Consider the following 16578-nt stretch of genomic DNA (forward strand, 5'->3'; position numbering starts at 1 on the left):
AAAGCACAATCTCGTAACACATCACAGGTTTCAGGAATGGTCCAAGTGTAATATGAGGAATGACGGTAACAGGAATTATTGTGGGGCTGAAAGAGACTGCCTGAAGCTACAGAGCAAACGATGATGGATTTAAAGGGAAAAGTGGGCAGTGAGGTAAGGGCGTGGCCTGAAAAATGATGCTAGACTCATCATACTAAGGAAGCTCTGAGGTCAGTTGTGGAAGGAAAGCTTTGAAAGGTGAGCTGGAGCCAAGTTACAAAAGACCAGGAGGGCAGGTGAGGCAGTTCAATGGGTAAAGGCGCTTGCTTCCAGGCCTGTCTACCTAAGTTCAATCCCAGGACCCACATGATGGAAGGAAAGAACCAATTCCTGCAAGATGTCCTTTGACATCCACACTGACTTTGTGGCATGCATCCCCCCACTATAAAGAATTGTGAAAAACCAAAACAAACTGCCTGGATACCAGCCTTAGAAGTCTGGACCTGGTTCTAAGGGATGGGTCTGGGATTCTGGTGTATACAACTATCACTTGGCAGGTAGATTGATGACTAGACAGATTCTGATTCCTAAAATGATTTAGAACTACATTTCAAGAGATTCCCTCAGTGAGTCCAGCACAAGCTGAGATGTTATCTTCTACAGAAATAAGAATCCCTACTGTTGCAAAGATTCTGTGATGGTTTGAATGCTTGATCCCCAGTTGGTGGAACTGTTTGGGAAGGCTTAGGAGGTGTGGCCTTGTTGGTGGAGATATGTCACTAAGGGTGGCTTTGAGGTTTCAAAAGCCTATACCATTCTAGTTGGCTTTGTTTCTCTGACTCATGGTTATTATCTCAATATGTAAGTCTCAGCTATTGCTCCAGCACGCTTGCCTGCCTGCTACCATTGCACCATGATGGTTATAGAATAACCTCTGAAGCTGTAACAAAGCCCCCAATAAACTTTATTTTCTAAGTTCCCTTGGTTTTGGTGTCTCTTCATAGCAATAGAAAAGTGTAGTGGGAGTTGCTTGCGTCCTTCTCCCATTTCTCAGGTATTATTATATTCCTTCACAGGTCTTTGATGAGATTGAAGACTTAATAGTTACAGTTGCAATTTTCTATCTTAGGTAGAACATATTAAGTATTAGATTCAGGTGTAGATGAACAGTCTTATTAAATAAGAAACACAGAGCCAAATGCAGAGTTAAAAGCCCAAGAGGTCAGAGCAATAGCTAAGAGCTAAAAACCTTACCCTTCACTGCCGCTGCTGTGTCTCCTCTCTGCAAGAGAACTACTTCCTGTGTGTTTGTCCTTTTTATTGACTTTCTGTTCTGCCTTCTCATTGGTTGTAAACCCAACCACATGACCTCCTCGTCACTGCCTGTCTGTACAGACCTCCAGGTCTTCTATGGTTGGTATTGAGATTAAAGGCGTGTGTCTCCATGCTGGCTGTATTCTTGAACTCACAGAGATCCGACTAGCTCTGCCTCCCAAGTGCTGGGATTAAAGGCGTGCACCACCACCGCCCAACTTCTGCTATGGCTTGCTATTAGCTCTGACCCCCCAGGCAACTTTATTAACATACAAATAAAATCACATTTCAGTACAAATAAAATATCACCATATTCAGGTTCTTCAGGATAGGGCACCTTTTGGAATGATCTCTGTAACGTGCCATCTACCCATGCTCCAGACTTCTCAGGATTTTTGTATGTATCTCTTGTTTGATATTGTTTGTGTTGGTTGTAGTTCCATCTTGTCTAGGTCATTATCCCTTATTCCTCCTGGACAATATTGGATAATCATTCCTATTGCACATAGTTTTGTATTAAGTTAGAACTTTCTTATTTAGACAAAAGTGGGAGATGTAGTGGGTAGCTGTTCCAGCTTTGACCTGGAAGTACTACCCCATTGAGGCTTCTGGTAACTGTCACGCCTACAAGTCAGGACTGAGACAGGAGCCCTTAAGACCCGAAATCTGGATGTGCTGGCTCTCTTGGTTCCTGGATCCTGGACGCTGGATGTAGACTGAGCAGAGTTCTCCAGAGAACACTGCTGGACTGCACTACACCTTTCCCGGACCCTGTAACCTATCCCTTTACTTGTAAGTTACCCCACAAAATAAACCTCCCTTTTAACTACGTGGAGTTGCCTTAATACTACAACCAATAGAAAAGTAACTAAGACAGATTTCCATTGTCCTATAAGTTCTGAAAAAAAAATTTTTTTTTAAAGTTTTTTGAGATGGGGTTTCTGTGTGTAGCTCTGGCTGTCCTGAAACTCACTCTGTAGACAGACTGGACCCAAACTCATACAGATCCACTTGCCTCTGCCTCCCAAGAGCTGGGATTAAAGGCACGCACCACCACTGCCAATTCTGAAAACTTGTTTACTTTTAGGTTCACAAGTCTCTCCGTTGACCTTATGTTTTTTTTTTCTTTAGTATTTTCAATTGTTTTTCATATTTTATTTATTGACTGATTTTGTGTATGGGTGTACAAGTGTCACAATGTGTGTGTGGAGACCAGAGGACAACTCTTGGGAGTTGGTTCTCTCCTGCCACATGGGTCCCAGGAATTGAACTCAGATCATTAAGCTTGGCAGCAGGTACCTTTGCCCCTGAACCATCTTGCTGGCCTTATGTTTATGTATTGAAAAGTACCTTTGCTCAACGGTGTTTCTTGTCTCTCAACCTCTCAGCTGTCTTTAGAGTTTTTGGCCCCTTGGACTTCACTCTTTCTTTGCAAGTTATTACCCAAGGTTCTGGCTTAGGAATAGTGGCTACATTAATGATCTGTTGGCTCCGTACTGACAGAATAAAAGTTACCAAATGGCATTATCAAATACTGCAGCATTCTTTGCCACTTGTCTTTGAGAATAACAACCACACTGTTATCACAAAAGAATGTCATGTTAATTTTTACTCTTGGTAATCAGAACTCACTACGGTTGATTGACTGTATCAGGAACCTTGATTCCAACCTCCGAAGTGTAAACTTTGTCCTGCAGATAAAGTCACAACAGCTTCTAAGCCGTGCAGTACCATAAAGACATGTTCTAGAAACACTGCCTTGAAGACAGCTTCCAAGAAGGTATATGAACCGTCAAAATGAACACTATTTAAAATCATTCTCAAGGTGGGTGTTCAAAATGAAAAGGAAACTTTTCTAGTAATAGTAATTCTTCCTCTTCAGAAACTACTTTTTTTTTTTTTTTTTTTTTTTTGGTTTTTCGAGACAGGGTTTCTCTGTGTAGTTTTGGTGCCTGTCCTGAATCTCGCTCTGTAGAGCAGGCTGGCCTCGAACTCAGAGATCCACCTGGCTCTGCCTCCCGAGTGCTGGGATTAAAGGTGTGTGCCACCACCGCCCAGCCAGAAACTGCTCTTATTTGTAGTTGTTTTTTATACTCTTTGTGGGCACCCTGCTCCCAAATAAATACATAGAAACTTATTCTTCCTTATGAATGCCTAGCCTTAGCTTGGCTTGTTTCTAGCCAGCTTTTCTTAAATTATCCCATCTACCTTTTGCCTCTGGGCTTTTACTTTCTTGATTCTATATATCTTTTTCCCTTCTTACTCCATGGCTGGCTGTGTGGTTGGGTGGCTGGCCCCTGGAGTCCTTCTCTCCTCCTTTCCTTTTTTCTCACTCCTCCCTCTTTTTGTTCTTCTATTTATTCTCTCTGCCTGCCAGCCCCACCTAGTTCTCTCTCCTGCCTAGCTATTGGCTGTTCAGCTCTTTATTAGACCAATCAGGTTTTTTTTTTTTCTTTCCAGAGCTGAGGACCGAACCCAGGGCCTTGCACTTGCTAGGCAAGTGCTCTACCACTGAGCTAAATCCCCAACCCCAAAAGTAGGTAGTATCTTTTTGGGGGGGTTTGAGACAGGGTTTCTCTGTGTAGCTTTGCACCTTTCCTGGAACTCACTCTGTAGTCCAGGCTGGCCTCAAACTCACAGAGATCCGCCTGCCTCTGCCTCCTGAGTGCTGGGATTAAAGGCGTGCGCCACCACCGCCCAGTTCCAATCAGGTGTTTTAGACAGGCAAAGTAACACAGCTTAACAGAGTTAAACAAATGCAACATAAAAGAATGCAACACATCTTTTTATCATTAAACAAACATTACACAGCATAAATGAATGTAACACATATTAAAATAATACTTCAAAACATTTATTTCAATCAACTAATAGGTTGTGGGGCTGCAGAGATGGCTCAGGGGCTAAGAGCACTGGCTGCTCTTCTAAAGGACCTAGGTTCAGTTCCCAGCACCCACATGGTGGCTGACAGCCAGGTAATAATCGTCTGTAACTCTAATTCTCGAGGATCTGATGCTGTTTTATGGCCTGTACAGGTACTGCATGCATGCCTCTGACCTTCTTTTAATAATCTGAAGTAATGATAAAGGTGTGCTTCATTTTGCTTTATTTTTTTTTTAAAAAAAAGATGTGTGTGTGTGTGTGTGTGTGTGTGTGTGTGTGTACATGCACTTGAGTGCAGGGTAGAGTCCTGGAGCTGGAGTTACAGGATGCTGTGCATGGCCTGACATGGGTTCTGGGAGCTGAACTTCTGGTCTTTGGAGAGTACATGTTCTTAACCACTGAGCCTCCTCTCCAGTTTCCTCATTTTACTTTATATGCATGTGTTATAGACATTAACCCACATCTGTTGCACATTACATATAATATTTTCTACAAGTGGGTCCTAGATTCTAAACTGAAAGGTTAAAAAAACCCTTAGGGGTGCTTGGAGAGATGGCTTAGGAGTTAAGAGCATACATTGCTCATCTTAGCACCCACATCGGGAACAACCACCTGTAACTCCAGCTCCAGGGGAGCATCTAATCCCCAAGGGCCCCTGCACTCATGTGGACATACCTATAGACAGACAGACAGACAGACAGATAGACACACATGCTTGAGATAAAAAAAATAAAACCAACTTTTGAAAAATATTTAGGAAGTATATTGTTTGAAACATTGTAAAATCTTAGAAAACTGAGCCATAAGGCATCTACGTAAAGGACAATTCTACTTGTGCCTAGTTTAGTAAATAAACCAATGAACTGGCAACAAGTCCCACTCTAAAAGTTAGAGGATGGAGATGACTCTTCTGTATTGGATGACCACAGTGCTATCTTCATTATAGACATGAAAATAAAATGTGTATACTGATGGGCTTTTGAAACCCCTTGGGGGAAAAAAAAAAAACTATCAAAAGCTAAGGCGAAGTCATTTCCAAGTCTATTATTTTTCCTGCTTTCCCCTATCTGCCATCCTTTCTAATTAACAACCTTCCATGAACTTGGAGTACCTTTCTCCATAAGCATCTCAGGCAGTTTTTGTATGGAGAATTGCTTGAACTCCATCTAGGGCTGTGAGTCAGCATTTTACCTGGGCATAAAGTCAAAATGATTTAAAGTAAATAATGTAATCTTTTTGAAAGACATGCACATGTCCTTGGAGAAAATTTAGGGAAAAGTGGGGTTTCTAAGCTTATGAATAGTTTATTACATTTCAACAACTGTATTGTGAATCAATAAAACAAAAGTTAAGGATAATGAGCTCAAGTTATTGATTCTTAAGTTCCAAAATAGAACAGTACAGGAAAGCCATAAAAAAGGGATTTTGGGGTGTGTGTGCAATAGGAATTTAAAGTATCAGAACAGACCAAGGAAAGTCTGAGACACCAGGAAGGTTCCAGCAGCTGCCTTAGACTTCTAATTCTGGTAATTAGAAATATTCATTTTTCACTTTAAAAATACCTTTAAGTTTTTTAATATTTATTTTTATTAATTTTATATGCTATGTGCATGTGGGAGCTCTCCAATCCCCTAGATCTTTAGGTACAGACTGTTAGGAGCCATCCATGCTGGGCACTGAATCCAGCTCCTCTGGAAGAGCAGCAAGAACTCACTAGTCACCGCTACAACCTAGTTTTTACTCTTAAAAAATGTATTTTAAAGTCAAGTAGAGGAGTTTGCAAAAACCAGTGTTGCCTTTTACAAGTGACTCACTTATGTTCCCAATTTCTTTCTTTTTTTGAGACAGGGCCTCTTGATAGCCTTGGCTGTCCTTGAGCTTGCTATGTAGAGCAGGATGGCCTCAAGTGACAGAAATCTGCCTGTCTCTGCCTCCCAGGCGCTGGGATGAGAGGAATGTGCCACTATACGCAGCTTGGATGCAGGATTTTCTTGTGTAAACATGTTACAGATCTGTGTCTTCAAGATGAAGGGGAGAAAACCTAAGTAGAGTTCAGGCCCCTTATACCAGGCAGCAGCTGTGGAACGGATCTTTCAGAACTCAATTAGGTGTGTGTACGGTCCATTGGTGTCCAGCTTCAACACCTGCCTGTTCCCGTAGGTGCCGTGGGCCACTACAACCCCAGCTTCAGCGCACTTGCTGTTGGCGGCGAGCGCTTTTTCACACAGACCCACGAACTGGGAGTACAGCTCTAGGCCTTCCTCCTTCCCGGAGTTGGAGTGGTACTGCATGCTTCTTCCCTTCACTCTGCCTCCGAGGGTGGCCTGAGGGATGATGAGAACGTCACCAGGCAGGTCCAGGATGGAGACGTGCTTGCCAGTTTCTGTTTCACTTAATTTCACATTTAACAGCGTATTCACTGGGTAGGGAAGAAAGGGAACACGTTCTAAAGTGAAAACAAACAAGGAAAACCACCAATCTTTTCACTGGTTATCAAGTTTCATATTTAAAACCCAGTCTCTTGATGTTAAGGGGGAGGGGGGGAGGCTTTACTAAATGACACAGCCCAAACACACACACACACACACACACACACACACACACACACACACACACACACACCCGAGAAAATTCTGAATTTCATACAGAAAATACTAAGGTGCTTCAAATCTGATCCAACAATTAGGCTCTCCTATATGAAGTTCATCCAGAAAGGTCTACATCCAAAGAATTAACTGTACATTAGAACCTCAAATATTGTTGCCTCTGGGAACACATGGATGTTTGTTTCTCTGCTCCTTTTATTTCATAAGCAAATATCCTCTGGTTCAATTCCATTATGAATGATGATTTTGTAGTTTCACAATTTAAGGCAATATTAACATGGACTAACATTTTATAAATAAGGCCTATTGGGGAAATGCAAAGGTGAAATTCATTATTACAAATGGAAAAGTAAACAAAAGATACAGAGCTACTGGCAGCATAAATGTATATGTGTGTGTATACATATATATGTATACGGTGGAGCCTGGAGAGAAGACTCAGTTGTTAAAAGTACTGGCTACTCTCCCAGAGGACTGAGATTCGGTTCCCAGCATCCGCATGACAGCTAACACTGTCTCTCACTCCCGTACCAGAGGCTCCGATGCACTCTTCTGGCCCCTGCAGGCAAAGCATGCACACGGCACACAGACATATGTGCAGGCAAAACAGCCATACACACAAAGTAAAAACAAAACCTCAAAAACAAACAAGCAAAAAGCCAACCCTCAAACAAAAAACCCACAGTGATGTTTTCATAGCATCGAGACTGTTTACCCAAACCACCATGCACGTCTATGTGTATTCAGAAACCTAAACTCAGAATTTCTCAACATTAACCATTTCGAAGTAATAAAGATTTTTGTATGTCTAGACTTTGGTTCTCTCTCCCTTTACAAAGGTAAACATGATTTCTTCTCATCAAGAACAGAACAAGTAGTAAAGAAAGTCTATAAACCTTACGCTCCTGTCCTCAAATCATGCTTGGAAAGGCATACTTTCACCACCAGGCATGGTAGAGCACGCCTTTCACCTTAGGCAGAGAGACCTCCGAGTTCCAGCCCAGCCAGGGATACACAGATTTTTTTTTTTTTAAAGACATGCTTTCTGGTCTGGTTGATTTCAATTACTACCCATTCTGTAGTAAACATCAGTAAGGGCTTGGTCACTATCCTACTCTACAAATCATGCACTTATCACGGTAACAATCAGTCGATTCCTAGCCTAGGCTGCAAGCCTCATCACCTTTCACTGAACTCACATGTCTCTTTAAACTCCTTTGTAATTCTCTGTTGTGAACAGGTCTCTGCCTTACAGCCAGCAGCCTACTAACTACATCTCAGCAAACAGGACTCTCCTGAACACTTCATTGAAATCAAAATTATTAGTTAGCAAGCCAGGCCTCAGGCTTGGGACAGACTAAGTTAGCAATTCTGGATTAACAGGCAGTGAGCAATAATACCATTTTTATTGTACTTTCACACACCTCCCTCTACTGGCTGTAACTGAGAACTCACGTGTCTGTATGTAGAAGTAGATACAGCACAAAGAGAAACAGGCAAGTTGAATTGAAATTAGACAATAATAGCATGTTAGAAACTTAAAGAATGTAAGACAGGTTATTAAACACCAGTGACCCAGACAGGAAATCTAGCTTTGACAGACCCCTGATCTCGGTACTATTACACTAGAGATGAACCGAGGAAGATCCTATACATTTCTATGTTAGCTATGGTATTTCAGACTTCATGGACATAACTGGTTATATAAGGCTTGGTTGGAAAGGTCTGATCCATGAGTAAGTATGAGATGGGCCTTAAGAGAACCTCATCACACTGGCTCACTCACGGAATAGAGGGAAGTACAAACTAATCTCTCAATCAACATTTGTTGGTTAAACTATACATTAAAAGACTTAAGGAAGGCATCCTCTGTGTTTTCAATAGTCTTACCCATGTATTTAGAGTGAACTCATAAAGACAAAGACAGAAACATATAGGTTTAGTCACTATAAAGCAAACCGCAGCTTGGGCTTGTTGGGCTTATTTTACTTCGCTATGATTAAGACATCATAAGACAACTTTGCAAAGTCAATCTTTTTTGCTTTTTTTTTTTTTTTTTTCCGAGACAGGGTTTCTCTGTGTAGCTTTGCGCCTTTCCTGGGACTCACTTGGTAGCCCAGGCTGGCCTCGAACTCAAAGAGATCCGCCTGGCTCTGCCTCCCGAGTGCTGGGATTAAAGGCGTGCGCCACCACCGCCCGGCGCTTTTGTTTTTTTTGTGGTTTTGTTTTTTCAAGACAGGGTTTCTCTGTGTAGCCCTGGCTGTCCTGGAACTTACTCTGTAGACCAGGCTGGCCTCGAACCCAGAGATTTGCCAGCCTCTGCCTTCTAAGTGCTGGATTAAAGGCGTGTGCCACCACCGCCTGGCTACAAATGACCAACATTTTATTTTTGTTTTTGAAGAATCTTACTACATTCCTATGGACAACAAAGACGACCAAGGTAAAATACTAATTTAGGAAAACGAGCAGAACGTTTGACACCTCGACATCAGGACCTCATTTTCTTAGGCCTTCAAAGGCTCCTTATGCTCTAGATTCAAATTCCAAACTATTAGTTACTAGCTTTCCACCCTCCCTGTCACAGGCCTCTCTCAAGGTGTTTTCATGCCTTGACAAAACTGTCAAGTAAGTTTGATATATTAGTGTAAAATTTCCTTAGTTTTGACTTCTTGGCTATCTGTCCATGAGCTTCATTTTCATTAAGCTTGTCTAGGTTAACTTCTGTAAGCTTTAACTATCTGTATTGTTTTTTCTTTGGTGACATGGCCAGCTCTCTTGTTCAGGCTGGCCTCCAACCCCAGAATCAAGGGATCCTCCTGTCTCAGTCCCCCAAGTAGCTGTAACTATAGGCACATGCTGCTGTGCTCAGCTTAAATTACTATTACTCTTTATGTGCCGTATTTTACCAATGCGGAGCATATAAACTGACCCCAATCTGAGGAATAGTTCCAGTATTTCAGGTTTTTTTCTGAGTATAATTTTTGAACCAAATACTGCCTTGTACCAGTGTCATTCAATTCAGTACATCTGAGCCCATGGAATTATCTATCACAAGGAATGTGCAGGGCCATAGACTATATAGGATACTGGAAAGCTGTTGCAGGTAAGTTATTGTTTTGTGATTCCTGAGCATTTACTCTGTTTTCTATATCCTCAAGAGCAAGTGTGGCTGTGATAACACTAAGTTTGGTTCAAGAACCAGGAGAACTATATTTGCACATTTATACAAAAACCTACATAAACGGTTGCTATAACTTCTCCTGTATCAATGATATAAGGCTGGGCTGTTTAGATTTGATTGGACACACATGCTGTACATACACTGTCATCTACTGCCCCATTAGGGATGCTCTTATCTGATGGGGAGAGGGATGGGAACACGGAGGACGAGGGGGGACAAGAGAGGGTAATGGGAAGTAAATAAGGTCAAAGTACGTGATATACTTCTATAAAACCTGTCATTTTGTAAAATGAATACACACACACACACACACACACACACACACACACACACACACACACACACACAGAGTTGTGGGGCGTGGTAAAGAAAGCCAGGCAGCATCTGCTTGGAACTCCGTGGTCACCCTACTCTCAAAACCTTCCACACTCTGGGCAGAAGTTGTTATGTATATGGGCTTATGGGTCTCTCTCCTAAATCAGTCTACAAACCACCTGCAATATGGTGATATTTTAAATTGCGCCATATTACATTCTTTAAATTTTATAATAAGCAATATAATTAATACACCAGAACAATTTAGGATCGTGCTTCTTGGGGCTGCAGAGATGGCTCAGCAATTAAGAGCACCTGATGCTCTTCCAGGGAACTTGGGTTCTAGTCCCAGCAGCATATGCAGCTCACAAGCTCCTGTAACTTGGGTTCCAGGGGATCTGATGCCCTCTTCTGACCTCTGAGGGCATCAACATACATGCAGGCAAAACACCAATACACATTTAAAAAAGAAGAGGAAGAACCAACCAACCACCCACCCTGTGCTCCTGCAGCGGGGCCTGCCAGCCTAGCTACTCCACAGGCTGGAGCGAAAAGACTGCACACTCAAGTCCCTCCTGGGATGCAGAAGGAATTGAAGGTCAGCTGGGTAAATTGTCAAGACCTTGATTTAAGAGTTTTAGGGGAAAAAAATACCAGTTTACAAAGAATTAGGTCTCATTATGGCATTTTTTTTTTCATTCAAAATGTTTTTGTTTGGATGTTAATTGCTAAAAAGGGCTTAGGATATAGTGCAGTGGTGGAGCACTTCCTTAACATGCTCTAGGCCCTGGCTTCAATTCCCAGCACCACAGTGAAATAAAACAAAGTAAAAGTAAGATAAATTATGCTTCTCAGAGGAGGTTACAGGTCAGTGGCAGAGCACTTGCTTGGTACAAGGCCTAGGTTCAACCCCAAGCCCATCAATAACAAAACAAAATCCACCATCACCAGCACAGTGGTGCTTGCACTTTTTGTTCATTTGCACGCTCATAGTCCCATCTTTGCACCTTTATTCATCCTACATCATAATGAGTCTCAACCCGACATCCCCATGCCCCTCTCCCTGTGAGAAGACAGAAAACATACCCATTTTGGGAAGAAGTTCTTTGTCCGCTCCCTTGAAGAAGCACACATAGATCACTAATCCTCTCTGGATCTGTGAGAAATCACCACAGGAGTCTAGATTAGGAAGGAGTCTACAGAGAAACAGCTCAGTTCACAATGTTTCCAAGAATGGGGTTAAAAGCCAAGAGAGAGAAACAAGAATAATCTTGAATTCTAAGTAAATTATGAGAAACCAAAATCTTCCTCAAGTCTCAATCACCATGATCATTTATTTCAAAACTTAAGATGACGTTATAGTCAAGAGCAGTGAAAATCACACATCACACCTTCATTTATTTCTACTAAGTCACAGAACTTTCCAGCAGCCTCACCCCACCAGGCAAGGCTGACAGCCTTAGAAATAGTCTGCTTGCAGGCGGATTTATCCCTCACCAAATGAACTCCTGTTGGAGCACACAGGACTGTTGAATAAGCAGCGGTGTCCCGGATGTCTTCTGATGCTCCTCTTTATTTTCCCCTCAGTCATTTATTTAAAGAGAGTAGTATTTCCTATGTCTACAAGCTCCAGGGAACTCTTCAGTTGCTTTTTCTGTTAGTGTGGCCAATGCCTTAAGTAAACTCAATGATTAGGCTTTGAAAATCACATTTGTGCCCATAATTTTATATGAAAAGGTTGGCTGTTATCAGGAATATAGATTTATTCATCCTATATAATGACTTGGACTTTTTTTTTTTTTACTAGTTCCTGTAAGACAGACCACAAGAAAATACACAAGAGATAAATGACTATGAAGCTACTGTTGAAGGAATCCTTTGAGCTGTGAGTCTATGCTAATCTGCTTGACGCCACGAGCCTCACTTGACTCAGGAGCAACCACAAATATGAAAGGCGTTAATAACTGCAAACTACTTAAAACAGTGCTGGGTTCACAGTAAGGACGAGACAGGTGTTTATCAAATGCTATATAAATAAATTTAAAGGCTGAGGCACAGTTTATAACTGCCAGAGGCAGAGGCAGTGTATTTCACATTTCAGCTGTCAAACAATTTTGCATGCTTTATACATGATTGGGACTCAATTTAACAGTTAGTGGTATCAACATTTAATTATATCTTTCTGGCTCTGTTTACCTAAATGGTATAAATATAGCTCTGCACTCATACTTGGATTACCTGGAAAAACATTTACTTTAATTATGTGTAGGTGTTTGTGTGTGTGTGTGTGTGTGTGTGTGTGTGTGTGTGTGTGTGTGTGTGTGTGTGTATACAATGGCAGGAGCCTGTCAAGCCTAGAGGAGGCCACCAGATCCCATGGAACTGGAGTTACAGGTGACTATGAGCCAGCGTGCTTGCTGAGAACTGAACTTCGGTCCTCTCTAGGAGCAGCACTTGCTCTTAACTGATGATCCATTTCTACAGCCCAGTAGTCTTTTTTTTTTTTTTTTTAAGGGCAATTGTACTTTTCTGTACCATAGGCAAGCACCTCCAGTCACATCTATGGTTGCGGGGCTGGCCAGTGAGTCACAGATATCTATAGTACTATAAGAAGAAGTCTCTCCACCAACAGAATTCTGAACTGCAGCCCATATCTTCCACAGTCACATTTGGTACCTGGATGCCAGAATTAAGTACTTGATTATTATCAGAAACACCCACACTTCCCAATCACAGCATTACTACCTACATATACTATTTTCTTTTAATTTCAATAATAGATCTTAACTTGTGACCTAAAAAAAAATCCCTCTCTTCAAGTTAAAAAAAATCATTTTTCTTAAAGCTTCTTTGGCATACATTACCAATACAAAGTAATTCTTACTGCAGCTTTGAAATGTTCAATTCTCAGGAAGGAAAACATTCCTTTGGGACAGCAAAGTCTACATGAATAAAACTAAGAAGCAAGGTGACTTACAAACAAAACGCTGTTTCATTAAAAAAAAATCAGCTTTGGTAATAGAACAGAGTAAAGGATGACTAATTACTCGTCAGCTCTTTAAATGTGTGGGAGGGAAGGAGAAGCCTTTGAAACAGCTTTTAAATTTTATCAACACAAGGGGACAGTTTGGAAGGCTGTAATAAAATGTGCGATTCTGCATCAGGAAATATGGTGGGAAAAACAGAGAAATGATAAAGGGTGGACTCTAAACGACTGAGTTTGGAATTTATCCTACCAGACGGCAACAATTAAAATAGGTAATTTTTTAAGATATAAACAAAATTTCAAAACCTCAAGGAAAAGCCCTAACACAAATATGAAAGCAAGAAAAAATCATTTTGAGAAAAGGGATATGGTGAGGATACGGGAAGGTTGACTGACTGATTGATATGTATTTAAAGGAGGGTTTTCTCCACATAGCCCTGACTGGCCTGAAACTCAGTACGTAGACCTGGATGGCCTTGAACGGCCTCTGCCTCCCGAGTGCTGGGATTAAAAGCACCACATCTGGTGATATTAGAGCTTTTAATGCTTGGTTTAAGATCACCCACATACATGGTTGGTTCATGAGTGATCTTTACTATGACTGCAAGACTATGTTCAGGAATGCTGGATATGACATCTTAATATAGTGGAGGTGAATGAAATTCTCTAAAAATTCTGAGTACAGTTCGGCGGGGTGGCTTACGCTGTTACCCCAACACTTAAGGTATCAGGCAGACGGACCGCCCTCAGGCTGAGGCTACAGCCAGCCAGCGGGACACAGGCCACCAGGAGCAAGTCCAAAGCGGTAACTAGGCCGCCCACTAGGGTGAGCAGACGGAAAGGGACACGCTCTTCCTCCCACGAGAGACGAGAGAAAGATCAGCACGGCCGTGGAAGAAGAGCCGGGCATTACCTCCACCCACTGCGCCGCGGCGTCCCCGTCGGCCGGGCGCACTTGCAGGTGAGCGTGCAAGCATTGCTGCAGGAGCGCGCGGGCCTGCACCGCGTTGCTACCGTCCGCCATGACTCGGATCCGCACTGCGCATGCTCAGCTTAGGCTCCGCCCATCGCCCGTGGCTCCGCCCGCCGCCCGTGGCTCCGCCCCGAGAGGGCGGGGCCTCTGCCGGGCTCTGTTGAGTTGATCCACAGCAAATTTGGCCTTAGGCGGAATTCCCCGATAAAAGCGAAAAGGGTTTGTGTTTAGAGAGAAATTTTCTACTTAATCTGATCCTTGGATACTTTTTTGTTTGTTTGTTTTTGGAGGTAGGGTCTCATAGAGCCGAGGTTAGTAATGGTAGTCATGTAGGTGAGGCTGACCTTGAACTTCTGCCTCCTCCTCCTCCCAAAGGCAGGGATAGCAGGTGTGCACCCTCCCATCCCCCAACACCCCCTCCGGCTCTGCTTCACATCTTATGAAGAAACGTTTTTCACTTCAGAAAGCTTAGGTTTCTAGATGTTGAAAAAATGTAAGTCAGAGTTAAATCCATTCTATGCTCATTGTAAAGACAAGTAACTGGAATGAAATCAGTTGCTCTCGAAGCAGGCAGAGATGGAACTAAAACCGTGGGTCACAGGGGCCGCCTAAGACTACCGGAAAACAGATATTTACATTATGGTTCATAGCAGTAACAAAATTAAAGTTATGGCCGGGCGGTGGTGGCGCACGTCTTTAATCCCAGCACTTGGGAGGCACAGAGCAGGTGGATCTCTGTGAGTTCAAGGCCAGCCTGGGCTACAGAGTAAGTTCCAGGAAAGGCTCCAAAGCTACACAGAGAAACCTTGTCTCGAAAAAACAAAAACAACAACAAAACAAAAAACAAAAACAAAAAACAAAATTACAGTTATGAAGTAGCAACGAAAATAATTTTATGGTTGGGGTCTCCACAACATGAAGACTTGTTTTGAAGGGTTGCATCATTAGGAGGGTTGAGAAACACTGAACTAAAAGATAGAAATCTTCAATAATATTTCTTGCCCACTCAATAAAGCAATGCTGTCTCCTGTATCAGAAATGCTACAATTCTGATTCCGTAGTTGCAGAAGTTGTTAATAAGCTAAGTGAAAGCACTTTTGGAGACCAATTCTTTTTTATTATTTTTTAAATTTTCATATGTTTTAATTTTAAAATATAATGACATCACTTTCCTCTCCCTAGCCTCTCCCAAGTCCCTTCCCTCCAACTTCTTCCATTCCCCCCACTTACACTAATAACCTCTTTTTCTTCAATTACGATAGTTACATGTATATGTATGCACAAATATATAAATACAGCCTTCTGAGTCTGTGTTTGTTGTGTGATGGTTTCAGAGCTGATCCCTTTGTATTGGGTGATCAATTAGGGGGCTCATTCCTAGGAGAGGTTAATTCTCTCTCTGTATTCATTAACTCCCTGTAGTTTTTTGCCTAGGGGTGGGATCTAGTAAGATGTCCATTGCCTTTGTTCAGGCTTCATTTATGCAGCCATTTCTATGAGAGAATGTTTGACAGCAGACATCCTGGTATTCTGACTCTTATAATCTTTCTGCTCCCTCTTCTGAGAAGTTCCTTGAGCCATAGATGCAGGAGCATCTCTGATACAGATGTGATATGATGTAGATGGAGCCACTGGGGCTGGCCTTCCCACAATCCTTTGAGCTCTGCATTGTGTCCAGTTGTGGTTTTCTGAGATGATTCCCATTTTCTGTAAAGAGAGGATTCTATGATGAATGGTAATAGTTACACGTACCTGTGGGTACAAGGATAAGATTTAGAATATGATTAGGAATTATGTTGCTCTAGCAAAGTGGTGTGTAGTAGATTCTTTTCTGAGACTCATGACTTCACTACTCCCTGGAAAGCTGGCTAAGTTCTAGTACCAGGAATGATTTCCCTCTTGTTGAGTGGGTCTTAAGTCTAATTAGGCAGTTTTTGGTTACCACAGACTTGGGAGTGCCACTTATTGTACCTTTATGGATATCTTGCCATGATGGTCATTGTTGTGGTTCACAGGTGTCGCTGCTGGATTGGACTGTTAATTGCTTTGGTAGCTTGTATAGCATTTTCTGGTAGCATGGCAGCTGGATCACAGAAAGACTTTCAAGTTAGCTGCAGCTTGAATAGTCTGAATCTTGTATCCTAAGTGTATGGTGTCTTCAGCAATAGGGACTTACCTTCGGCCTTGTGTCCACGGTCACAAGAGTTTATGTTGTTTCGAAATTCCTTAGACTACCTTGATCTTATTATTTTACATTTGCCTAAAATTATACACAATACATATAAGTGTGTATCTATATCTATATCTATCTATCTATCTATCTATCTATCTATCTATCTAT

General features: G+C 42.0%; 1 protein-coding gene across 1 annotated transcript; it reads right to left on the reverse strand.

The window, feature by feature from the left end:
- Positions 1-1180: 1180 nt before the first annotated feature.
- Dtd2 (D-aminoacyl-tRNA deacylase 2) lies at positions 1181-14322 on the reverse strand. The gene is made up of 3 exons (XM_052738502.1): positions 14178-14322; positions 11365-11434; positions 1181-6595 (listed from the first exon to the last, which is right to left on the reverse strand). Exons 1-3 carry the CDS (start codon positions 14286-14288, stop codon positions 6270-6272), a joined length of 507 nt encoding a protein of 168 aa, XP_052594462.1. The 5' UTR covers positions 14289-14322; the 3' UTR covers positions 1181-6269.
- Positions 14323-16578: the final 2256 nt, after the last annotated feature.

This window comes from Peromyscus californicus, unplaced genomic scaffold (assembly GCF_007827085.1).
Source record: "Peromyscus californicus insignis strain IS unplaced genomic scaffold, ASM782708v3 Scaffold_15__1_contigs__length_86483966, whole genome shotgun sequence".
Classification (NCBI taxonomy): Eukaryota; Metazoa; Chordata; class Mammalia; order Rodentia; family Cricetidae; genus Peromyscus; species Peromyscus californicus.

Coding starts and splice junctions, on each gene's coding strand:
- Dtd2 (XM_052738502.1), bottom strand. CDS start 14,288: ATGGCGGACGGTAGCAACGCGGTGCAGGCCCGCGCGCTCCTGCAGCAA. Junction 11,435..14,177: donor CCGCGGCGCAGTGGGTGGAG/GTAATGCCCGGC, acceptor GATTTCTCACAG/ATCCAGAGAGGATTAGTGAT. Junction 6,596..11,364: donor AGAACTTCTTCCCAAAATGG/GTATGTTTTCTG, acceptor TTCCCTACCCAG/TGAATACGCTGTTAAATGTG.